Source organism: Crassostrea angulata, chromosome 5 (genome assembly GCF_025612915.1).
Source record: "Crassostrea angulata isolate pt1a10 chromosome 5, ASM2561291v2, whole genome shotgun sequence".
Lineage (NCBI taxonomy): Eukaryota > Metazoa > Mollusca > Bivalvia > Ostreida > Ostreidae > Magallana > Magallana angulata.
The window spans coordinates 58,136,077-58,161,416 of NC_069115.1; the positions used below are offsets into that span (position 1 = coordinate 58,136,077).

A 25,340-nucleotide genomic window follows, 5' to 3' on the forward strand; every position below is an offset into this window, starting at 1 on the left:
GATCCTTTGTAAAACGTGTACTTAACAGTACTAGTTAATGTGTGGATCCACTTCGTTTACTAAAAATATGTGAAGCGGAAGACTACAAAGTTCATTTATTCTGATTAAAATATTCCAGTGAAAATTCCGAAATTTTAGGATTTATTTCCGCTCATCAATTACTAATTAACGCTTGTAGAAAATGAACTTATCTCAATTTGCATAATTAAATTTGTTAAATTTGGTAATTAAAAAAATTATAATTTCTAAAACAATTGACAGTTCTCATCCGATTTTCCGGTATTTCGATGAATAAAACTTTATTTAATGAATAAAAAAAAAAAAAAAAAAAAAAAAATATTGAGAACTTTATGTAGCCATGGCGTGTTTGCAATGAAATATTGTTGCATGCTGTTTATAACCAGTTTTATTACGTCAGAGGAATTTCGATTCTTTTTCCACAAGCGAGTGTACTTACATCAACATTATGTAGATGCAGACATTTTGACCCTTCGTTAGCTGTTAAATAAAACACACTGTGATGGAGATGATAGGGAAGAAATCCCGAGAGTTGTCTCGCTTTGCCCCTGTCTTGGCTATCGCCACGTAATGGATACATGTAGTGATTGTCTTCGTCATTACAAGTACTTTGTTTACTGGTTTAAGGTGTGACTTTTCCGTACTATCACTCGTTGACAAGTACTATATAGTACTTCCGGAATGTAATCCTGATTTCTGAACTACCATTAAGGTACATGTACTTTTCTTTTTTTTCCTGTCAAGATTTTTTTTATGAGCCCCCCCCCCCCCCCCCCCCCACTTTAAAAAAAGATGCTTGCTTGCTGGCCGTGAAAGACTAGTAAGTTAATTGTCTCCCAGACATCAAGACATTTTACATGTACGATGTTCAGTCGTGAATTAAGTTCCGCCTTGTCAAATCATTGAAGGTTTTGTTCCTATTTTCAAACGCTCTAAGGAAAACAGGTGTATACGTAAACAGTATCTTCGTAAATTATCATTTGGTGGTATGCAGAATGTTTGGAGCTTTCAGAATAAGATTACATACAAGTATGTACAAAATCTGGTTGACTAAATTCTAATTTTACCCCTGACTAGGTAAATCTTTTTTTTTTAATTTGCAGGTATGTTTATCAAAGTAAATTAAACAAGAGTGTCTGATTTTTTTTCCTCCAACGTGGTCTTGGAATCAGCAAATGACTTACAAGGACCGATTTCAAATATTTATAATATTGAACCCTAGCAGTGAAATTATTCAAGCAAGCATGTGCTCGATTTTAATTAGAGAACGATGGATATTTTTTTAATTTTGAGTTTGGATCATGCAGATTGATAGTGGACACTTTCATTCATCGTTTATAAAAGTTTGCAATTAAATAATCATGTCGATTGATAAACACCCATGTAATAAATGCATCTCATTATTCATAATAAAATGTCACAGTACGAACACCACGTGACAACAAGCAGGAAGTTAGAGGACACACAGGGATAGATATTGAGAGCGGCAGATATACGTACGTTAGCATGGTAACCCCTGGTGAAATTTAATCATTCACGGCGACACGGAGACTGCGTTACTCGGACTGTTTGTGTATTTAGATTGGAGGTCGGACCCTCGCCATCATGTCCCTGGACTTTAAAGACAAGCAAGGTAAATCACGCAGGTTCCAACTTCTCTGAATATTTACTCTGTTCTACGAACAATGTGTTAAATGGAATCTTGGTTTCAATTACATATAATACGCGTATAGCTCCGTTTATTTATTTTCATTATAAGGAAATCAAAATGCTAGCTAATACTTGTTGAAAGTTTTGTATCAATTTTTCCACAGGTATATAGAAGGAAACTATTTTCCCATTTGATTTACCTGATGTTATTTTATTTCCTGAATATGGTTAAAGAGTTTCTTCAATGCTCATTTTGTTTACTTTATTGCTGATCAGGTGCGTGTTTTATGTACGAGTCCTATGAAATGTTGGGTGTCTTTTTCATCGAGAATGCATTATACACCAATGCAATTATGTTACTATGTTTACAAACACAACACTTATTGAAACGTCCAAGTAAACGATACACCTGTGTAGGAAAGCTTTTACCTGTGTAACCCCGGGGGACAAATGATGTCAGTGAAATAATCCATTAAGATGTGGCCTGATTTGTGGGATGGGGACATTATGAGTGATGATCTGTGTATCTTAATGTGTGGATGAGAGAGAGAGAGAGAGAGAGAGAGAGAGAGAGAGAGAAAAAAAGGGTCATACATGTAAGATATATCAGAAAGTCATCCGGCAGCCGATTCTAGTGACATAGAAATGTTGAAAATATAGGTCATCTTACACGCCGATTTCGTACAACGGTGGTCCGTTAGCATGTACAATGCATTTTATTCGTATCAAACAGTGTCTCTTCTAGGTAAAACGATACGCTCTAAAGTTGAACGTCTTTTGGCAGTTTTCTATGAATATCAATTTTCGCTTATATGAGATTTTGACTCAAGGCTAATATCAACATAATTCTTGGTGTTTAAAAATCCCGTTGAAAACATTGTGAAATAATATCACAAGCAATTAATGGAAGTAAATTTGTTTCCGGAAATGTCTCTTCTACAGAAGTACTGACTACTTGTTCTTAATGACGTTGTCACGCATTGGACGAGACTCTAACGAGAAGCTCTTAAAATTGTACAATGTAACGGGCATTAAGAAGCGCCATTTTATCCAGAAATTCTTACTAGAGAGTCTATAAACGATTAATACACCTTATGTGTATAAGCAATTAATATGCCTTATAGCACATGAAACAAAGTAAAAAAAAAATCAAAATAAAGCTTACAAATAAAAAATACAACAAAATACACAGCTACATCTGGCTCCAATGCTTCATGAAAAAAAAGCGAAAAATTCACATGGATATTCTCTTTAATCTAGCATACTTTCTTAACATTTATTTTTGTTGAGGTTAATTCATGTGTATGTGAATTCATGCGAATGCTTCTGGTCCTGTACATAGGTACAGGTATAAATCATGGGAACTCAAGTCCTAGTGTATAAAAACGATTTTATAATATGATACGCAGTTCAGATGATGGACCAAGAAAAAAAGGACATACACAACATTCATAGATGAGTAAATAACTACATGTACGCTGAAGGATATACTCTATGTACGATATATAAGGACGTTCTTGATAGGCACAAATCCAAGTTTTCGCCGTGTACTGTTACTGTGTGTAATATATAATAAACTTTTGACAAGTATGAATCTTTATTTACACCTAAGAAAATAAAAAATATTTAGAAAAATACGTGTATTGGGTAACTACATGTATTGTACTCACATTTTTTAATTAAACATACTGTGATGCAAATATTTATAACTTAAAAACCTACTTTTTTTCTTAGGAGGGAAGCGATATGGAGCACTACGGAAGAAGCAGGAAGATGAGTTGGACGAAGTCAATAGGGTACTAGTACTTACAGTGTACTTACTAGACGCTGGTGTGTAGAGTCATTGTGATGTCTCATCCCATTCATTTTACTATGTGGAAAAATGTGGTTTATAGATATCAGTATAAACATTATTGCCAGTAAACTAAATAAGATATAAAAATTGGATGAGCTTTAACCATTCACGTTTAATAGATTGTATTTGGGGACTGAATGTACTCGGTCAGGAATACGTATATTATTTTGTTTAAATTGTTTCGATCTTTTCTATTTATAATCCTGCTGAGTGTCTAATACAAATATTAAAAAAAAAATGCTTTCATAATGTTACCCCAAGTAAGGTTTTAATGTACATAAATGCAAACAAACTCAGCAAGAATTATCTCCTTTAGATGGGAGAAGTACCATAAGTAGATACCGTAAGTAGTACTATATGGGAGAAGTACCATAAATATCATTGGGTCATTGTAGTAAACCACAGATGGTTCCATCTAATTAACGTGCAATATATTTTAATTACGAAGAAAAAAAACAACCCACATACATGACACGGGATTATCAAGTTTGTTTAAAAGTCTTTGAACATTTGTTAGAACTTAAAGTAGTTTATTTTATGATGAAAACATGTACATATTTCAAATATGTAAATGTATACTTATACGAGATGAATAATTTTTCTCTATAATGCACACCGTTATAAATTTTTGAATTGAAGGATTTTCTGGATGGAGATACGTACAAAGATGTGGAAGACTTGGAGGAGAAATTGAACGAATACAAAGGTCTGTGTGTAATTTTGATGATTCAAGTACGATAACTTGTGGATAATGATTTCTTACGGAAGTACATGTATGCATGGTGGGCCTATTCCAACATAGGCTCAGATAATCAGCTATATAATACTAGCAATGGATCAAAGTACGACATTTCATAATAAACATGGAATAATTACCGCTTTTAATATGTAAAATGGTGTAGTTACTTGTGCACTTACACTTTCACATCGTTTAACTAAACCTGTATGCGTTATGCTAGTATACGACTTGATAAGAAATAAATTATAAATTACTTAGAATAACCAAACATTTTTATCTTACAGAAAAATTCATGGAATATGACTTGGATAATTCGGGGGATATAGGTAAGTCACAAATATCCGCACGTTAAATCTGTTTTATACATCTTTTCAATGTTATATTTTTTTTTTAAAAGGACACAGTAAATACGTTATCAAAACAGAAAAAAATATTTTACATCTACATTAACATCAGTGCAGCGGTTTTCTTAATCAACAGAATCAACATGTTTGATGCTTACTGCAGCATAAATGACTTTAAAGATTGATTTCTTGTTAGACATAATGGAATTAAAACAAATGATGGAGAAACTAGGACAGGCAAAGACCCATCTAGAGTTAAAGAAAATGATAGCTGAGATTGATACCACAAACTCTGGCACTATCCATTACCCAGAATTCCTCAACATGATGCTTGGAAAGAAAAGTTCCATCCTTAAAATGTACGTGTAAATATTGTACTCTGGTTCAGATTTCAGAATAACATTAATTTAGCAGTAACATTTATACAATAATCATTTCGAGTTCAAGCAACGCATAAGCTTGCAATTGGCGTCTGAATGTACATGTATACACTTAAAAAATTCTTGCATTTACATTGAAGAAGATATTACAGTTGTTTGCGCACAATGTTTCTTCAAAGTATTCAATTTAATATACATGTATATAGTACCTTTAAAAAGATGTTGATCAGGAACAATCATTACTATAGTACTCTGACTGAACTCCATGATAACATCATTCTATACCAACGTAATTTATAAACGAGAATCAAAACGTCATCTGCCAAGTGTTTTCAAAATTAGAGACTGTTAAACCTGTTTTTTAAACATTTAACTAGAATCCTGATGTTTGAGGAGAAGAACAAAGAGAAAGCTAAACCCACAGGTCTGCCTCCCAAGAAATCCCTCTCCGATCTGCCATAGGAAGTGGAAATACCAGCATATCGAGCCCGACGTGTGTAACGATATGATTATGTGAACAGAAGTGAATGAAACCGTTAACTGAAGAATGTAATGAAATGTGTGCTAATTTTATTTTGAATACATATATAATGTCTTAAATGTTATAAAACTGAATACATTGTCAGAAGCTAAATGGATTTTTGAATTGAGAGAATGAAAGTACTAAAGATACCCCCATTGTAGTTCAAATTATTGTGTAAATATTGTAAATACTTTGAAATGCACGAAGCATTAGGATATTAAAGTGCACTTGCCGTTGGAGTACATGTTAAGTAATAAACATCCGCAATTGTCATCTGAACAAAATTGTAAACATGGTAGGGCCTCGTAAACAATCCGGTGTAGGGAATTAACCTACATGTAAGTTACCGGACTAGTTGTACTATGTTGGCCTTCATATTTTGCTCTTAACACAATCCCAAATACCAAAGTACATAATTTAGCTTAACATATACATTGTAAAGCAGATGTGACAATAACGCCAACAATAACATTGAATAAACAGACAACAACACAAATTGCAGTAACATTCCATTAAAAACAACACCAACCTTTTTAAAAGATATATACACCGAAACAAAGTTTTGATGAAAATCAGTCGCAAGTCTAAAAGCTTTAGCATTTTCGAACGGCAAAATCAAATGCAACAAAAAAGCAAAGATAAAGGCCGCGGCAACAACACTGATGGCTGTAATACTAGAGCAGCAACAACACTAGTAGTTTTAACACTAGAGCAACAACAACACTAGTAGTTTAAACACTAGAGCAGCAACGACACTGATGGCAATTCATACTAGAGCAACAAAAACACCGATAGCTATAATACTAGAGCAAACCACTGATAACTATAATACTAAAGCAGAAACGCCATTGATAGCTATAATACTGGAGCAGAAACGCCATTGATAGCTATAATACTGGAGCAGAAACGCCATTGATAGCTATAATACTGGAGCAGAAACACCATTGATAGCTATAATACTGGAGCAGAAACGCTAGCCAAAGACAAAAAAAAAGATTAACAACAACAGCAACAAGAAGAGAAGAATTAAAATATTTAACAACAAAATGTACATAGCTTCATTGCAGTTATAAAAGCTGCACCAATAAATGCGTTTCGCTGTAGCATTGAAGGTAACTAAACTTTTGTGGTGTTTTTTGACCCATAACATAACACATGCCATGTAAAAACAATATCCTGTCACTCAAAACAATAAAAATGTATACTGGTATACATGATCAGTTTATTTCAATTTCAACATCGCGTGAGTAAAAAAGACAACGATATGAATGAAATTATAAATATAAGAGAACCACTGGATTTCACATTATTAAATTAACACGAGGTAACTTTATCACAGATGTAGGTTTTCAATTAAAAGTGCCAGTACACAATAACGTACATGTACACAATTGCGTACTATACACAGTAACGTACTATACACAGTAACGTACTATACACAGTAACGTACTATACACAGTAACGTCCATGTACACAATTGCGTACTATACACAGTAACGTACTATACACAGTAACGTACTATACACAGTAACGTACTATACACAGTAACATACTATACACAGTAACGTCCATGTACACAATTGCGTACTATACATAGTAACGTACTGTACACGGTGATGTGCATGTACACAGGGACGTAAAAGTACACAGTGACGTACAGTGGACCTTAACGTACATGTACATACTAAGGTAAACATAAACATACAGATATACAGTAACGTATAAAGAAACGGACATGTAATCAGTAACGTAAAAGTACACAGTGACGAACATTTACACAGTAATGTACATAAGATCTATACACAGTGGCATACATGTACATAGCAACGTACATTTTCATAGTAACGTACATGTACACAGTACCGTACATGTACACAGTACCGTAAATATACACAGTAGGACACAAGAACAAAGTAACGTTAATCGGTCCACACTATTCCAGTACCACGCGGCATCTACAGTAGTGTTTGGGACAGAACCCCTGCTGGCACACACTGGTACACCACTGAGAACCGACCGAGCTCTGACCGAACCTTAGATCCATGGCCTCACACACCAGCCTCCTGGGGGTGGGGTTACAGTTGCACGTGCAGGAGGTTGGGGGACAGAACCCCTGGCGACAGTTGACCTCGCACCAGTCGTCGTAGCCCTGTTTTATAGACGTGGGCAGGTTGTGCTGGTACAGGAAGCAGTACCTGTTACAGGTGGGGACCACTGATAGGCCATCGGTCTGGTCACTGAGTGGGGGGCTTCCGGGAGTTGTTGAGGGAACTCTGTCTACTTGTATTTTGGAGGGAGTTAACGCTTCCGGGCTAATGGTGTTTGTATCAAAAGGATTAACCATTCCGTTTTCAAATGACACTTTTCCTTCCAATGGTAGATATTTTGTATCTGGAAATTAAGTAAAAGAGTGACGAATTTAACATAAGCACCTATCAGTTCTTTGCTATTCGATTGTTACAAATAGTTGTACTAACTCCAATACATATCAAATGGTACTTGCAATTTGTTTAGTATATTAAGAACTAGGTTCGAAAGCTTTGATAGGCCTACCTGATTTTGGTGGGGGACAGGAGAGGAACTTGGAGAATGGCTCTATAGTGGCGTCCATGTACTGCTGTAGGTAGGAGGCGGCGGGCCGCCCACAATTCTCCTGGGCGGTGTCAAACAGACAGGAGCGGACCGTCGACGCAAGTCTAATGAAAACAAGGCAATGAGACCATGACTTTATGTTTGCATCCCTACATACGTACTTGTCCCCTGCTCTTTGCATTCCAGTTGCGTTTATAATTCAAAAATTGCAATGGCTATTATAATAAATGAACGTGCCAGCAAACAATTCAGTTTTTATACATCAATTTCTTGCTACATGTAATATACATGTTAATGAAAACTTCTAAAACTGGAAAGCATTTTATATTTAATATCTTTGAAGATTTTTTAATAAAAGCTACAACAGAACCCCTTACCCACACAGCTCCTTGGACATGACCTTCAGGTCCGCTAGGTCATTCACGCTGAAGATGAGGGTTTTGATCAGGGTGATGGCGTCACTTGTACAGGTGTTCATAGCCTGATGAGATGACTTGCTGAACAGACACTTGGCATGGTCTATGTAACCTACGTTAACAAATAAATCTAATATTTAGATTTACAGAATACGGCTAAAATATAGGGATACAGAGGAAATTAATACTAAATGAGATAAATTTAATGTCAAAATATAATGCGGTACCTTGTTTTCCTTTGGTACAGAGAAACATGGCTGACGAGGTGGCTGTGTCGTATAGGAGACGGTCGTCAGGGGAACAGGCCGCCATCTTGTTCTCCATGCATGCGAACACATTGTTGAGTCCACTATTCAAAAGTTTAAAAATGTTATAGTTTCTAAAAAAATTACACAATTTCATAAATATGAAATAAACTTTTGATAATCCAAGGGAGTGTATTCTGTGTTATCGTACCTGCAGACGCTGTAGACCTTGACAGCGGGGGGAATGGAGGAGGGGGTGGGGCCAGGGATAAGGTCCCCCAGGGTGGCCGTCATTGGGGACCAGCATTTGTTGGCAGAGGTGATGTCACAATACTGACTCAAAATTCCTGATTTAGAAACAAAAGATTGTTACGTGTAACATTGTATGTGAAGCTTTATGATAATAATACGTCGTCTTGTTATAAATAAATGATTTTCATTTTTTTTACATTGATTACATTACATTTTAATTCCGTGTTTTTTTGTTTTTTGTTTTTTTTTTTGCAATTGGTGGATGCAAAATAAAACTGCGAGTCTTAAACATCAAGAATTATGGCGTACAGATTATTTTCCAACAGATACACGTTTTTGATTTGAATTAATAATCAATGAAATAATTAATACATAATCTTTACAAAAAAAAATCCAAATTGAATTTAATAGTAATCTTTATATATTTTTACATACCCTGAAAAACAGTGAGACATAACAAAGTTTGAAGTAGAAGCATCGTGTCCTCACACAGGTTGTCTCTCTTGTATGTTTGTATGTTGTGTGTAATAAAATTGTTACGACTTTTGTAGTAATGCCGACTGAATGACTCTCCCGTTGTTTTATTAAGAAGAAATTCAACAAAGCGTAACGAATTACGCAAACAAAACATGACCCGCTTGGCCGGCCACGCTTAGTTTTACATGCGTTCGCTTGTCAGAAGTATTTCCTCGGCAGTGTGGGAGAAATGTCCAATTTACGTCACGGGGTTAAAATCGTGTCAAAATATTTTGAAATACATATTACAAATATATAATTTTTAAAGCATTATGATTTTGTGGACAGTTACAACTTATGATGATGGGAAACGTCACAATCGTCTGACGTAACTTGGCAAGAAAACAAGTTTTGAATAATTTTAGAAAATACTTCCTTTTGATTAATTTGTGGATTTTATTTATTTCTTTTGTACTTTTCGGTTTGTACTTAATCAATTTGTCAGATGACGTTATAGAAATATACACTGAAACATATCAAGGATAACTTGACATATATTATACATGTACTACTAGAAGTCATTATAACGTAATTTTGTATCACCTCTCTCAGTATCGAACTCATCAATATAGTACTTCTTATCGTATATATTACATGTTTAATTTACCATCACTGCTTTGCAAACTGAGCTTGATTGGTTTATAAATATTTCATGTTTTCAAATCACAAGTTTTGGAAGATAATTTTTTGTTAATTCGATATTCGATTCGAATAAGACAAATTATATGGCTTCTGACATGTGGTCCTGTTGGTAAAAAACATCTTTTTTATATTGCAACAGACAGAGGTTCCTTTAAAACTTATGGAGATCACTTGAGTGCAATTTATTTAATGATTTATAAGGCAATGTTATCATTCCCACAATCATAGTGATAAAAGAAAATTCAAAGTTTGCTGTTTTTGTTCAAAGTCATTGAGTTCATTATCCTTTAATTGTGTCGGAAATAAGAGTCAACAATCCATTTGAGGATGTTGAATACTATTAAAGGGGCATAATCACGATCTTGGTTAAATTCTATTTTTCTAGATCTGTTTTTAATTTTTACAATGCTTTAGAAATGCATTTCTAAAGATCGATTGAAATTTTAGGGTCAGTCGTAGAGTTTTAAGCAAGATATAGGGCTCACAATTCTCTGTCATGGTAACAATTGCTGCCCGTGCCCTGTTTTTGTATACATTGGCTCAATATACCATTAAAAAAATCTTTTTCATGCTGATTTGTCGATCTTATTATTCTTTTTAATAAGCAAAAATAAACAGTTCCTAACGTTTAACATATTCATTTTAGTCTAAAAGTGGAATTTTTACTTCAACTTTCAAAATGTAAAGAGAAGTTTTTTTTACATAGCAAAAGTTTGTAGGCTCTGTAAGTCGCTTTTAACTCAACGAATGATACTCAAATTGGTTGCCTATTAAAATGCCTTACTTAAAGCAATATGAGTTGTATTTTTTGGAATTTTATTTTGCTGCAAAAGCCTGCTAGTATGATAAGTCTGTATATAACTTAAACTTTTATGATAAATAAGATTTGAAAAAATCATTAATTTTTGTCAAAGGAAATATTTCTCTTCTTAGGAATAAATAGCATATCAATTTTTGTACAGGACGCAATATTTCAATTTTCCTCCAAATAAGGCTTCTTAACGGCCTTTTCCTACAAAAATATGGCTAACAGAAATTTAAAACCCATGATATTTTTGTCATTTTAGTAGAAAAGAACATTTTAGTAAAAAAAAAAATCAACATGAAAAATGCAGCTCATATTGCTTGAAGCATTGTAAACATTTAGATCGAAAAAATAGTTTTGGACTATATTTTGGACTTTAAGACCTTAAGTAAGCTATTATCGAATTTTTTTTTAATTGAAATTAAAAACACATTTATGTAAAATTTTATCTCATTTCGTAAAAAAATGCAAACATTTTTATCATCAAGAACAATGGTTATAAGAAGGTTGAACCAAACAAAAATAAGAGATATACGTATCAAATATTTCCACAGGACCTTCTTTCTTAATTGAATCATAAATGATGTTCAATGCATGTAACTATACATATACATTTTGAGTTATGTATTTCTGAAATCAACCTTACGAACATGTGTCATGCACGTGAAAGTCATCTATCAAGTAAGACCGAGGTCACCAGAAACAATCCCCAAACAACATTGTCATCCTTGGTTTATGTCGTTCGTCGCTTTAAGGTGGTTCAATTTAATCGGATAGGTCAATGTTTTCACCAAGTTTAGTTTTGTTTGAAACTTTGACATTGTCTCTTGAATGTTTTTGGTAAAAGCTCTCTTTATGCGTTATAGAAAAAAATCATTCAAACATTGTATGTCCATGAACATGTAAATAAACACTTACAATAAATCTTACGACAGTACGGGTTAATTACTGTCAAACATAAGTAGCCGAGGAGAACCTCATCCCACATAACTCCACTCTCCGCCACTCTATACATACACAACACAACACATAATTATATACACTTTACACGCACAACACAATCATAATAATTAATACTAATATATTGGTTTTAAAGGTTTTTATTAAAAAGTAAACACAAACCATCAAACAAAAGTATATTGTATATAAAATGATATTGCACATTTTGTGTAAAAATAAAATTGATGAACAGTTCTGGATATCACAGTCGTCCTTATGCACAGTTTCGACAGTTACACTGGGTCTGTCTACAGTATATGTGTCTATACAATTAGTCGTATCGACAGTTACACTGGGTCCGTCTACAGTATATGTGTCTATACAATTAGTCGTATCGACAGTTACACTGGGTCTGTCTACAGTATATGTGTCTATACAATTAGTCGTATCGACAGTTACACTGGGTCTGTCTACAGTATATGTGTCTATACAATTAGTCGTATCGACAGTTGCACTGGGTCTGTCTACAGTATATGTGTCTATACAATTAGTCGTATCGACAGTTGCACTGGGTCTGTCTACAGTATATGTGTCTATACAATTAGTCGTATCGACAGTTACACTGGGTCTGTCTACAGTATATGTGTCTATACAATTAGTCGTATCGACAGTTACACTGGGTCTGTCTACAGTATATGTGTCTATACAATTAGTCGTATCGACAGTTGCACTGGGTCCGTCTACAGTATATGTGTCTATACAATTAGTCGTATCGACAGTTACACTGGGTCTGTCTACAGTATATGTGTCTATACAATTAGTCGTATCGACAGTTACACTGGGTCTGTCTACAGTATATCTGTCTATACAATTAGTCGTATCGACAGTTACACTGGGTCTGTCTACAGTATATGTTTCTATACAATTAGTCGTATCGACAGTTACAATGGGTCTGTCTACAGTATATGTGCCTATACTATTAGTCGTATCGACAGTTACACTGGGTCTGTCTACAGTATAGGGGTCTATCCCATTAGTCGTATCGACAGTTACACTGGGTCTGTCGACAGAGGGCGGAGCCCTGTCTACATAGGTTGTTACACCAGTGGTCCCCGGCCCATCTCCTCCGGGACCCGGTGTAACTACATACCAGTTTCCGGGGACAACCACACTCCGCACTACACACAGTGGTCATACACCGACCCATCTGACACATACGGTCGCAAAGTGCGTCGTATTCCTCCTTCTCTTGACTCGTGAAACGGCTCAAAGTACGGTACCGGAAGCAGTATTTTCTACATGTTCTTCCTGTTCCGGCTATAATAATCGGGGCAATTGTGGTAGTTGTCGACGTGAGTAGAACTGGTTCACTGACCTTAGAGTCTCTTCTCTCAGGCTCTGACTGAGACTGTTTAGGACCATTTGGTAAGTTGATTGCCACCGGTTGAGGTTTTTGGTTCACTATCATCGTATTTGGCAAGGTTTCCGGCTCACCAACTGGTTCTGATAAGGATTTTTCTGGTTCACCAACTGGTTCAGGTGAGGATTTTTCTGGTTCACCAACTGGTTCAGGTGAGGATTTTTCTGGTTCACCAACTGGCTCTGGTTCTCCAACTGGTTCTAGTAAGGATTCTTCTGGCTCACCAACTGGCTCTGATGAGGATTTTTCTGGTTCACCAACTGGTTCAGGTGAGGAATTTTCTGGTTCACCAACTGGTTCAGGTGAGGATTTTTCTGGTTCACCAACTGGTTCTAGTAAGGATTCTTCTGGTTCACCAACTGGTTCTGGTGAGGATTTTTCTGGTTCACCAATTGGTTCTACTAAGGATTCTTCTGGAACACCAACTGGTTCTTGAAAGATTTTTTCTGTCTCATTAACTGGCTCAGGTAAAGATTTTTCTAGTTCACTAAGTGGTTCTGGTGAGGATTTTTCTGGTTCACCAACTGGTTCAGGAGGGAACACTTTTGGTTCACTAACAAGTCCAGGTAGGGACACTTTTGGTTCACCAACTGGTTCTGGTGAGTATTTTTCTGGTTCACCAACTGGTTCTTGTAACGAATTTATCGGAATCGCAGTTAAATCAAAGTTCACTGCGTTTGCTTTCATTCGGATGGGTTTCGGAAACGGCTCTGGGTGTGGTTTTGGTTGTTGTGTGTAAGCGGTAACTTCCGGTGATACAGCCGGTATCAGTTGGCCCTGTCTGGTTGTCTGTATGTCCCTCCATTTAGTTTGAGTGTTAACTCCAGTTTGATATATGTAAGGTTCTGAATGATAATAAGATAAAATGTGTAATTGTACATTTGGTAGGATATCATTGATAAATTAACAAAAAATAAATTTCGGATTATTGCAAAGCTAATTTAGAATTTCAAAAGATCTTTTATCACTCTGATATAGTTGACACTTACGGTTGTCAGTGCATGCGAAGAATGACTTGAGGGGTGAGATGGAGGTGTCCATGTAGCGCTGTACATAGGCGGCGGCTCCAGCCCCGCACTCTGCCGTGGTCCGCTCTATCACACACTTCAACGTGTCGTTGGATTTGCTGAAAGTTGAAAAAGATCTGCTCATGGTACCGCAATATATTATAGAGAGGACACTGTGGAGTTTGTTTGTTTCTTTTGTCTATTTTTCTTGGTTTTTTGGTTTTGTTTTGCTCAAAAATCATCCCTGTGTTTTTTACCTAGTTTTATTTAAAGGTAAACGATGTAGTAAGAATATAGAATGCAATCTTTGAAAAAAAATATTTATGGAATAGCTAGAAAACGATCGATTAATGAATCTCCACTGGGTATCACTGTTCAGTTTCAATCCATGCATATGGATAATATTGGGTATTGTATGTAAATATTGAAGAAGTATTTTGTAGATAGTTTATCTAAAAAAAATTCTCTGCGATGAGAAAAATTATAGACTGTCTTACATGCACAGCTCGTCTGCTTTGGACGCTAGGTCGGGTAGAACAGACGCAGGACTGGAGAAAATTTTCTGGATGACAGTGAGGATTTTCCCGCCACAACTGATGGAGCTGTTTCTGATGCTGTTGGAAACGAGGCACCGGAAGTTGTCTATAAAACCTGTAACAGGTAGCAATGTAAAATAAGGGTGGTACCTTAAACAGGTCTACTAATATACATTTGTAGATTAATTTAATGTTTTTAAAAGAAATTTTAATCTAATTTTTTTATCAGTATAGTAAAAGAATGACATTTCGCCAATCTTAAACATGAGTGAGGATGGGTGTTATCAATTAATCAAATTAAAAAAGTTTGATCAAATATCATTTTCATGTTAACAAGTGTAAATTCCTTTTTTGATTATTTTTTATGACGCATGTAAACACAAAGCAACCACACGATTTAATCCCCCGAACTCTCCTTTACACTGAGGTTTTGCTGACGTGTTTGTGGGGTTCACTAATTACCGTCCATTAATTAGCCGTACCTTGCTTGCCGTCATTACAGACGAACCTCCCGGAAGAGACAGCGGTCTCGTACATCAGCCGGTACTGTGGGGCGCACCCCAACATCCGGTCCCCCACACACAGGTACAGGTGTTCCAGCTTCCTACAGGTAGATCACATCCATATACTATTGTAAATAATATATTCTATTTAATACATATCGTACAATATTTTTTTTAAAATCAAGATACATGTAAATAGAATAGAGATAACATTACATACATATCGAACTAAGCTTGCCCCCCCCCCCCCAAAAAAAAAAGAAAATAAATAAGTAAATAATCCCATATGACGGCGAACTCAAAATTTAATGGGTTAGAAATACGAATATTATATAAGTGAATTGGCAAAAGAGAAAAACTACATATATGAGTTATTAATCAAACATGAATAATTAATTTTTATGAATTTCATACACACAGAGAAAAATGTCCAATTTGAGTTTTAGACAGAAAATAATCAATTGAAAATCAAGCAATAAAAACATTTAGGAGGAGAGTGACGTACGTGCACATTTCTGTGACGAGCTTTCCGGGGTTGACATCGTAATCGCCAGCGTAAGACGAGACCTGGAACTTGTGTGATGAGGAGAAAGTCATGAGACACTGGAGGGAGCCAATCAAATCACAGCGCTGTTCCACGGCCCCGAGAACACCTGTTTCACAAAATTAAAGAAGACATTCAATTGTATTCCGTCAATTTTGTAGTGGTTTAATAAATGTTGTAGTAAAATGGAATGAGTCAAAAAATAAAAGCAAAAAATATTTCCATTTTCAAGGTAGATTAACCAATTTTATTTCTTTGATTCTAAACGAAGTTGATTGATTTCACTCTCTGTTTTCCTTTGATCCTCGTATACCTAGTTTTTACTTACCGCTAAATAGACACAGTAGTAGAATACGTCTTAGATATGGCATTGTGGTATAATTATGATTGAGAAGGTCCTCACTCCTTGCTATATATATACTCGGGACCGCACGCATCACTCAACAAGCCCTGAAATTTCACGCACACGGCACTGGAGATCTCTCGTATATTTAGAAAATGATATTTATATATTATGACGTCAAATTTTTTTTTTGGTTATGAACATTTCGTTCTTATTTCTTTAGACAACATCTTGTGTTTTGGTTTGTTTTTGTTTTTGTTTTTTACAAATCAGATACTAGTAACATAAAGAATAATTTTGTGACGACGAGTTCCTTCGTAATAATGGATTATTCGTAAAAGATTGTATGGTCGATCATGGATGGAAGAGTCATTATTACATTGATCTCGATACTTAATTATGATGATTTCAATGAATTTCAAACACTTACTATATAAAGTTAGACGACCCCCACTGATTCTATTATCGTAAGAAAAAGCACGGATATCTAAAGATATTTTCTTCTGTAAATACTTAATATAATCGAAAATGTACCAAGCACACGGTCTACCTATTTGTAAAGAAGATGGGGGAATAAGATGGCGCAAATGCCCATTCGGTTTAGTAGTGAAATACAATTTTGAATTTATTTTCCCCCAATTAAATCTATTCAAATATATTATAATAAAACTTTGCAAAAGCAAAATTTCTAGCTATAGTCAGTTTTTAATATATTTAACAAAAAATAAGAAAAAAAATATTGTCGGATATTTTGGTGGTATATATACGTAATATAAAAACCCTAGATATATAAGGTTAGCTTATGCCAGGTGCTCTAACCACTGAGCCATTTCAGACACAACAAAGTGGGCTTTTTAAATATTACATGTATGTGTGACTAAGGCCACGAACTACCGGACTTCTATTATTTTTTGTATACAAAATAATATTTTTAATGTATAGTGGGTCATCTCTCCACGTTTTTGTTGATTGAAATCGGTTTGTTTTCCAATAGACCTTAATTAGACTATGAGAAAAATATGGAGCACAGACCCACTCTATAAAGGAAAATGCCCTGAAGTTCTTAAAAATGACAGTATTTGCAGGTTTTGATACGTATACGCCTGTTTCAGTCAACATATTCCAAGTATTGAACATATCTATAGGTCAAAAATCAATGATTCGTTAAATACAGTTTTCAATGATTTAAAAAAAAAACCATCAGATTTATTGATACTTAAATTTTTCAGTAGCCTGTCCGACCGCGTATGGGCATTTTACACGCCTTATCCACCCATCTTCTTTATAAATTATGAAATTTATACGTTGGACTCTGTTTAATTTCTGTTCATTAGAGAAATACACTGCACTTAAGCAACACATTTGTAAAGCCGTCAAATATTCCAAAGATGGTACATGTATTTAGAATTATAATAATTCTGTTTAACTTTGTCATGTAAGCATATTGAAATCACCACTGACGTTTATCAACTAGATCTATTTTATTAATCATAAGAACAATTTGTACAATGAGCTGTGTTTCATCCACTTTTGAATAGAAGGTAGAAAAATAACTGAAAGTTAGTGACTCTCTTCTTTATATTTAGAAACCTATTAATACGTTAAACTTTAAAAAAATCAAATCATTGTGTTTGCACAGATGTACATTAAGTTAGTATGATGCGATGCACGTTATTAATGAGAAATACCATCAGCTTCTATTTTCTACGGGTAAAGGCATCTGTTTAGTGATACTAGTGTGGGATCCACTACTGTGAATAAGAATTATGGCATAAGGATACAGGTATAGTAGGTTGAATCCCTTTGAAACATTGCTTTACACCTGAAGTTTTCATAGTTTAACATGGCATATTAATATGAAATGAATGAATACTATTCCAAATACGAAGTTATAGACATTAAACATTTCTTAAGTTTGTTTTAAGGTTTGTCAAATTGTTTCGGAAAAAAATGATACGACACATTCAAGCAAAAGTTTTGCATTTTTTCTAAGGTACTTGTATCTTGTTAAGCAAATAGCAGTGTCCACAGAGGAATTATGAAAAAGTTTTAGTTAGTTACATAATTTTAATATTTGTGAAAATTACATTATTGTTTTCTACTTTAGAAGCAAATTTTCCATATTCTACTTAAAGAGATTTAAATCCTGTGTAATTAGGAAAACGCGTAGCAGTTTTGCAATTCCTTAAAAATATAGTCCTCAATGCTTCGAAAGATTGCTTTCAAATTCTATTTTTAGAATTCAGCTTAGTCATACAAACATATTGAATTGACACCGTTATATTTTGTATACATTGACACACTTATTTGTGTTTCGTGCGGGTATGAAGTTGCAGAATTTTTTTTTCCTTTAACACACATTGAAAAAGTATAATTTTGGAATATCCCTTATTTTGCTGTAAAGACGGAAAATACTGGTACGATTTATTACAACGTCTGAGCTGTTTTCGATAGAGAACAAGAACATAGTCACATAATCTTGTGTATATTTATTAGCCATCAAACTGTACAATTCAAAGTTATAATGTGGAAGCCTGGATTTCATTGTTATCAATATATATATACCGTAAACGTTTACAAACACACGCATGCCTCTACAAATACTAATCTTTGATGATCTTTGATAGGTCCAACGAATTTGATTTTATTTATCAGCAAATCCATGAAAACTGGACTCCTTTGAAAATCGCCTTTTGAGCATCTTAAAATGAGCGATGCGCGATGGGCGTAAAACGTTGACACATGCATCAATTATACCAAACATATCATGGTGTGAAATAAAAAGCAGCACCATATTGATGATAGTAAAAGCATGTTGCATTTCATTAAAAAACGGTCCAAAAAACTGACATTTGCGGCAGAGACACTAGATCTGTAGCAATGGCCCGCTGATCCTTACAGTCCCTCTGTGACAGGTCTGGGCTGTTGACGGTACAGGATGTGGCACTGACAGTAGTCCCGGGGACAGTGACCCGCCCTACAGGTGTTCAGGCACCACTTGACCCCGTCATCCCGTGGACCAAACTTTGAGGGGTCGGGTTTACAGACCAGGACCTGGGTTGGGACGCGACAGTCACATGTACACAGGGTGGGGGGACAGTTCCCCAGGCGGCAGTTCTCGGTGCACCAGCCGTCCATGTTTCTTTTGGTACTTTCTAAGACGGGAGTGTCCGAACTCTCCGGGTACTTGTAGCAGTACTCGGAGCAGGTGCCCGTGGGGTGGGGGGAGGTCTCCGTCGATGTGTGGCCTGTAGTTTAAAATCATGCTTGTTATAAAGTGACTGATAGTTTGTACACAGATTATTAGTTGGTGGAATAATGATACTAAAATAATATTTCCTCAAGCAATATTAACTTTTTACAACATCATGACATACCATAAATATCTCAATTCACGGGGTATTTCAATTGATGAATTTATGACCCCCACACGGTGATTTGCTGACAGTACTCACTTTGATTACACGTGACGTCCTTCATCAGCGGTTGGAGGGTGGCCCCCACGTAGTGATGGATGAACTCCTTCGCTGTTTCCCCACACGATACAGAGGTCTTCTCCTCGATGCATTCAAAAGCTCTATCTGCAGACCTATAAGACAATATGTAGGCTTTAAAAATGTAAGCATGTATGTTTACACACATTCTATATGAATTTGTCATTTTAAAAAAAACCAAACCTATAAATAGGGTGTCCAATAATATCTGATACCATTTGTAATTCGCATACATTAAATAATATTTGGCCAACACTTGTAAATTGTGACTCACATAAAAAGTAAAGTCGTTTAGTTTTTTGAAACAGAAAAGTTTCATAGAAAAACGTGCTTCTCTTTTAAAAATGATTTCACAAATTTGCATCCTATTTTTTTGGTTTAATTGAATTTTATTCAAAATGAATCCAAATGTTGTGGTCTCATGTTAACAAAAACAAACAATCGCTCTTTTTTATTGTCAAAAAGAAACGAGTTACTTTATATGTATACCTGCACTTTTCTTTAGATATGTCTTGACCTTGAACTTTGGCGTTGCTAACATTTGTGGTTAGCTCCATGACGTCACTCATGCATGTCTGTGTGTTGGTTTGAAATGACGTCGACATGAGACAATGGAAATGGTTCACAAAGTCTAAAATAGGAGGAAATACATTTTGTGTCGTGGACATAGACTGAATAAAAGTAGGATTGTTGTAACAGGTGCGTTGGTGTTACAGATGATCTGACACAAGCTTTATTTTACATTCAAGATCTTAAACATTTGAGGTGTTCACCTTGTCTTACAAATAATTGCTAGATCTTGTATAGTTAAAGTGTATGAGACCGGTACCACACCTTGCTTTCCCTCTGAACAGAGGAATTTCCCGGCGGATATCGCTGTATCCAGAGTCAGGGTATCCCCCGAGGTACACTTACTCCTAAACTCCCCCATACATTGCTCCAACTTTGACTGGGCACTGAAAAAAGACAAGATGTCATAATCGGTATTCTACTGTAAAAAATGCATAGGCGACGCGTCAATTCAGGAAATTATATATAAACAATGTTTTTTGACATTTACAGCGTATCTTATGTTGCGGTTATAAAATCTGACAAGTTTATGAGTTTTTAAGTCCTGAGCTTAATTAGATGCAAACCACACACGTGGTAGTCTTTTGACGGTACTAACCTACAGTACTCATCGACAGCGTACTGGGCATTCAAGGTCCTCAGAGAGGCTTCTGAGGAGAATTTCTCGAGGACTTTTGCTATTGAGGATTGACTCCAGCATTGTAAAACGCCGTCCAGATTACAACCATTGGCAATTCCTCCTAGAAAAAAACCGCTGGTTGTCATAACATCAGCAAGATTGTAAACAGGACGAAAATGACAAAATATCTAAGAAATTAAATGATCATTAAACTTCTATTTTATAACTTACCAAATGCCACAAAGAATATTAATACGAGAAATTTCATGTTCTGGTTTGTAATGTAAATCAGCAGTGTACGTGAGGCGTTCGTGGACTTTTATATAATACTTTTTCTGTAGGGCTAGGATCTCATCACGGGGGTGTAAAAGGGAAGGGTCCTGTTTACTTCCATAATTATGTTAAACGTTTATTACGTAGTCGTTTGAAGGCGTGGCTTTTTACTTATTTCCTCCAATGAACGCGAGGTTTATTATCAATTGGTTCCTTGGATTATTCCGTATTCATAATATGGAATATCTATACATATCATATTAATCAAAACTCTACTTAAATGACATTCAAATTCTTAAAACATCTAACAAAACTGAAAAATATGGTACTAGTATTATAGTAATTTGATTTAAATGTTACATATAGGCCTAGTTAAAAAATCTAATTCATAACGGAATAGATATTGTTTATCGGTAACATCTACGTAAATTTTTGGTTGTAAGTTTTAATTGCTGAAAAAACGCGCAATGATGAATCAGTCTGAGAATCATAAAAAAAATAAAAATGTGTTTAATTCACGTTCCCCGACCGTTTAGAATGTTGGTCAACTTAATATCATTGTGTCTAAAAAACTGAAACAGCAAAGTAAGCAAAGAGTGAAATCAACCATAAAAATTCAAAATAATTTATTTTCAACTGCAGAATACCTCTCAATTTAAGCATACAACCTATTAATTTATTTCATGCAGAAGCACAAGACAGAGCGCACCAAAACCTAGACTAGATTCATATGTATACCTGTCAAAAATATTTTGTAACACAGCCACATGTTTCTCGTTCAATAGAAAAATGCAAGACCATTGTCCATAAGATCACAGAATGGAAGCGTTTAGTAGTCAATACAACAAAAGTTATATCAACAGAGATGTGATGATTCTCTATTCAATATATACAAGGGGTGTTCATCATGATTACGGTACAACAAATAGTTTAAATGCATAACGACCATCCACTGATTCATGTCAATATCATGGACTTCGCTCTTCGAAAAGAAAATAAGGAATCATCACCACCTTTAGAACGTCTTTTGAACTCTTCTACGTCAGAGATAAAATTACGAATCTTCCGGTCCAAAGTTCCGTCTCCTTTCGCCCATGCCGTCATTTTAAGCTTCCTCTCTTCTTTTTCTTTGTCCGGTTTTCCAAACTTCTGTTCTTGTTGTATTTTACTCAGTTCTTCTAATTCTCGTCTTGATTTTGTGTCTTTTAATTTACGTGTATTGATACCAAACACAACCACGGGGTGAATGTCCACCGCCTCCAGAACCTCCCCATCTTTTAATTGTCTCAGTTTGGAGGTAACAGGGCGTCTCGGTCTTCCTCCAGACCTTTTCAAATCTCGTATATTTCTCGCACGATCTCGTGCGTTTGCGTGACTGGCAGACTGGGTCTGACGAACGTTTTGAGCGGATATGGACTGTCGATGATGTTCATTGGACGAAGATTCGCTCTGTCTATTGCGATTAAACCCCCGTAATGTAAGCTTAAACATGGCAACATTCACTGGTCGCAGTTTTATTTCTTCTTCAGTTCTGCCATTCTGATGGTTTACATTGTCAGTTTTTTCCGTCTTTTCAGACACTAATTTGTTTGAGTCCAAAGATTCAGATTGATCATCACAAGACAGAGACTTTTCTCCGCACATCTCGTCTTTCTCCGAAATCGAATCGGACATAACGGCGGAACTCGCGCGAGATTTGGAGAAGGCTCCGGATCTGGCGCTGGAGTCATACAACTTGACGCTGTTTGGGCGGTCTTTCTGTTTGATGGCCTTGCTGAGCTGCTGTATCTCCTCGGCCTGTCGTCTGGCCTCCATCAGGCTGTAATCACTGTCGATAGTGGCCTTGAACTTGGCCTTCCGGATCTGGTGAATGGTACTCTCCAGCTGATTGTCCAACTGGCCATTTTCCAGGTAAGTCTCGCTCCAGTCCACTCCAGACTTCCGGAACTCCAGCTCCGATGCGGATCGAGTCAGGGTTTTAGTCTGCATCATTGTTAGTTACTTTGAGCTGAAATTGATTTACATGTACATGTACTTGCGAGGAAAAAATCTCCAAAAATCTGCATGATTAAAAGAGTGGTTCACAAAATAGTGTTTGATTCAGAATTCACTGCACACCATAACTAAATAGCGAAACCCGAGTAAATTTAAGGACTATCTTCTTCTATATCTTTCACCTTTAAATCAAATCTCAAATAACTTGGAATAACTTAATTACACAAAGTATGAGTGAAATGGCGATATCAAATTTAGAAATTTACATCGCTATGAACTGTTGTCATAATTCACACTACCTTGACAACCCTTTGTTCATTGCTTAAACTTTAAAGCACTGAAAAGTCACATCTGCACATTAATGATGAAGTCATATATACTAGTATAAAAATTCAACAATGATTCTCCATTGAATTCATTTTCTTTCTCTGTCCATCATTATCAAAAGAACTCTTATTCGATTGCATTCAGAAATCGATTAGTATTTAAACAAGATCAATTTTCGCCTGTCGCTTTTTAAAATAAAATGAAAAGGCTGGCAATTCAATGCTGGCGTGCTGAATGCCTCCACATCAGTTTTCTCTATGACAATATCCGAGTGTAATATTACGACATGAACATCGATTTGCTCAATTATCAGTAGCCATTCATCAAATAAAGACAGAATAAACAGAAATCTAAGGTGAATAGACTTCTATTAAGACACGCAAGAAACGCCTAAGCATTTTTTTCTTCAAATTCAATATTACAAACATCAAGTATTATTATGATAACCGTCCTTCTACCCCCAAAGTTTAATATTCTTACCTTCACATACAATCTCTTAAAGAGCAAATAATCCATTATTACTGTGTAGTGAAACATATACCCCCAAAACAGGTAAATAAGGTTGGCCGTTTCATGTTAAGTTACATTTTCAACAATTATCTATGTAATTTTCTAATATCAGTGATTTATACGTCAATTTTGGTATTACCTGCCCACTTAATATTCCGATCTCTGATATCTTTAAACCGAAGGTAAACAATTAAATTGAATTTTACTAAAATTAAACATAATACTTGAAGTTTTACAAAACACCGCCTTGCTTTATCTATAGAGATGACACTTTGTATAGATAATGATTGTATGTTTTTACCCCTAACGGAATATTGCAAATCGCTAAACGTCTAAACCATACTCTTACGTGCCCCCCCCCCCCCCTTCCCCCGGAAAATAATGATGATAAACCAACCAAAGAAGCAAGTAGACTTAAAAGAAGAATAATTATAATTGATTTTCCAAAAAAGTAGATATCTTAATTCTAGAGTAAACAACATTCACATTATCATCTTAATGAAGGAAGGAACAACAAAACCATACCTGCTCCAGGTCTCAGCCCTGCTTATGTTCCATCATCCAATGCCGGGGATTCCGGTCCGAGATTTCATTGACATATATTGAAAGGAAACGCAGAAGCCGATTGGTTTCTCATACAATTCACTGCAAATAATAAATATATAATCTGGCGTTCGCTCCCCCCGCTTGTTTAAGATTATATGTCAATGAAATCCCACATTACAGATAGCTGGTGCAGAAAGCCTTGTCTATCAATAAAAAATAAAGCCCCGAACCCGTCGACGGAACCCTGCAGCCATACAAAAGACGGTGTATTATTTAGTATTTGTGTTCAAAACATCATATATACAGGCTTCAATGCTCGCTTAATAAAACATTTCACTCATTATTTCTATAGCTCGGTTAAAATCCCTGCTCCAATCATGCGTTCTGTGATTTTGAAATCAGATCAAACAGTCAAATGAAAAGTAAGAGAGAAATGCATTTAAATATCTGTCTCGCTTCGATCATATCGACATGCTTCTTTTTGTGTTGAGTCGCAGATTATTCCGAGATAATGAACAAGATTCCAGTGAAAGACGCACCAATATTAAGGTTAAACTTTCAAATCTGAAAGTCATATTTATCTGTTGTTGAAATTGGATTGTAATATTTTATCTCTTGTTAAAAAGTGTAACGATTTTTTTTCCCCAAGCAATATCTAGGATTTTAATACAAAGGTTGTATAGCAAATTTCAAATTGATTATTTTATAATGTTGATTGATAAAACAATGAATGATTG

General features: G+C 35.4%; 5 protein-coding genes across 5 annotated transcripts; 1 reads left to right on the forward strand and 4 right to left on the reverse strand.

Annotated features, from left to right (window-relative positions):
- The first annotated feature begins 1,460 nt into the window (after positions 1-1,460).
- LOC128186172 (allograft inflammatory factor 1-like) lies at positions 1,461-5,658 on the forward strand. Its single transcript, XM_052855923.1, has 6 exons — positions 1,461-1,651; positions 3,403-3,464; positions 4,163-4,229; positions 4,547-4,588; positions 4,803-4,965; positions 5,364-5,658. The coding sequence occupies exons 1-6, from the start codon at positions 1,624-1,626 to the stop codon at positions 5,446-5,448; spliced, it is 447 nt and encodes a 148-aa protein (XP_052711883.1). The 5' UTR covers positions 1,461-1,623; the 3' UTR covers positions 5,449-5,658.
- A 147-nt stretch (positions 5,659-5,805) lies between these two features.
- Positions 5,806-9,545, reverse strand: LOC128186171 (uncharacterized). Its single transcript, XM_052855922.1, has 6 exons — positions 9,450-9,545; positions 8,974-9,109; positions 8,745-8,866; positions 8,479-8,629; positions 8,063-8,205; positions 5,806-7,900 (listed from the first exon to the last, which is right to left on the reverse strand). The coding sequence occupies exons 1-6, from the start codon at positions 9,490-9,492 to the stop codon at positions 7,443-7,445; spliced, it is 1,053 nt and encodes a 350-aa protein (XP_052711882.1). The 5' UTR covers positions 9,493-9,545; the 3' UTR covers positions 5,806-7,442.
- Positions 9,546-12,166: 2,621 nt separating this feature from the next.
- LOC128185090 (proteoglycan 4-like) lies at positions 12,167-16,297 on the reverse strand. Its single transcript, XM_052854765.1, has 6 exons — positions 16,255-16,297; positions 15,888-16,035; positions 15,362-15,483; positions 14,841-14,994; positions 14,326-14,462; positions 12,167-14,181 (listed from the first exon to the last, which is right to left on the reverse strand). The coding sequence occupies exons 1-6, from the start codon at positions 16,295-16,297 to the stop codon at positions 12,950-12,952; spliced, it is 1,836 nt and encodes a 611-aa protein (XP_052710725.1). The 3' UTR covers positions 12,167-12,949.
- Positions 16,298-18,753: 2,456 nt separating this feature from the next.
- On the reverse strand, positions 18,754-21,328 carry LOC128185794 (uncharacterized). The gene is made up of 6 exons (XM_052855457.1): positions 21,184-21,328; positions 20,932-21,073; positions 20,598-20,719; positions 20,253-20,394; positions 19,725-19,858; positions 18,754-19,517 (listed from the first exon to the last, which is right to left on the reverse strand). The coding sequence occupies exons 1-6, from the start codon at positions 21,218-21,220 to the stop codon at positions 19,165-19,167; spliced, it is 930 nt and encodes a 309-aa protein (XP_052711417.1). The 5' UTR covers positions 21,221-21,328; the 3' UTR covers positions 18,754-19,164.
- A 506-nt stretch (positions 21,329-21,834) lies between these two features.
- LOC128184368 (uncharacterized) lies at positions 21,835-24,979 on the reverse strand. Its single transcript, XM_052853811.1, has 2 exons — positions 24,583-24,979; positions 21,835-23,233 (listed from the first exon to the last, which is right to left on the reverse strand). The coding sequence occupies exon 2, from the start codon at positions 23,215-23,217 to the stop codon at positions 22,183-22,185; it is 1,035 nt and encodes a 344-aa protein (XP_052709771.1). The 5' UTR covers positions 23,218-23,233; positions 24,583-24,979; the 3' UTR covers positions 21,835-22,182.
- Positions 24,980-25,340: the final 361 nt, after the last annotated feature.

Coding starts and splice junctions, on each gene's coding strand:
- LOC128185090 (XM_052854765.1), bottom strand. CDS start 16,297: ATGCCATATCTAAGACGTATTCTACTACTGTGTCTATTTAGCG. Junction 16,036..16,254: donor ACTACTGTGTCTATTTAGCG/GTAAGTAAAAAC, acceptor TTTGTGAAACAG/GTGTTCTCGGGGCCGTGGAA. Junction 14,463..14,840: donor AAAGCAGACGAGCTGTGCAT/GTAAGACAGTCT, acceptor TTCAACTTTCAG/CAAATCCAACGACACGTTGA.
- LOC128186171 (XM_052855922.1), bottom strand. CDS start 9,492: ATGCTTCTACTTCAAACTTTGTTATGTCTCACTGTTTTTCAGG. Junction 8,867..8,973: donor AAGGTCTACAGCGTCTGCAG/GTACGATAACAC, acceptor ACTTTTGAATAG/TGGACTCAACAATGTGTTCG. Junction 8,206..8,478: donor ATGTCCAAGGAGCTGTGTGG/GTAAGGGGTTCT, acceptor TGTTTTCATTAG/ACTTGCGTCGACGGTCCGCT.
- LOC128185794 (XM_052855457.1), bottom strand. CDS start 21,220: ATGAAATTTCTCGTATTAATATTCTTTGTGGCATTTG. Junction 21,074..21,183: donor AATATTCTTTGTGGCATTTG/GTAAGTTATAAA, acceptor GTTTTTTTCTAG/GAGGAATTGCCAATGGTTGT. Junction 20,720..20,931: donor GCTGTCGATGAGTACTGTAG/GTTAGTACCGTC, acceptor GTCTTTTTTCAG/TGCCCAGTCAAAGTTGGAGC.
- LOC128184368 (XM_052853811.1), bottom strand. CDS start 23,217: ATGATGCAGACTAAAACCCTGACTCGATCCGCATCGGAGCTGGAGTTC.
- LOC128186172 (XM_052855923.1), top strand. CDS start 1,624: ATGTCCCTGGACTTTAAAGACAAGCAAG. Junction 3,465..4,162: donor AGTTGGACGAAGTCAATAGG/GTACTAGTACTT, acceptor TTTGAATTGAAG/GATTTTCTGGATGGAGATAC. Junction 4,966..5,363: donor AAAAGTTCCATCCTTAAAAT/GTACGTGTAAAT, acceptor ACATTTAACTAG/AATCCTGATGTTTGAGGAGA.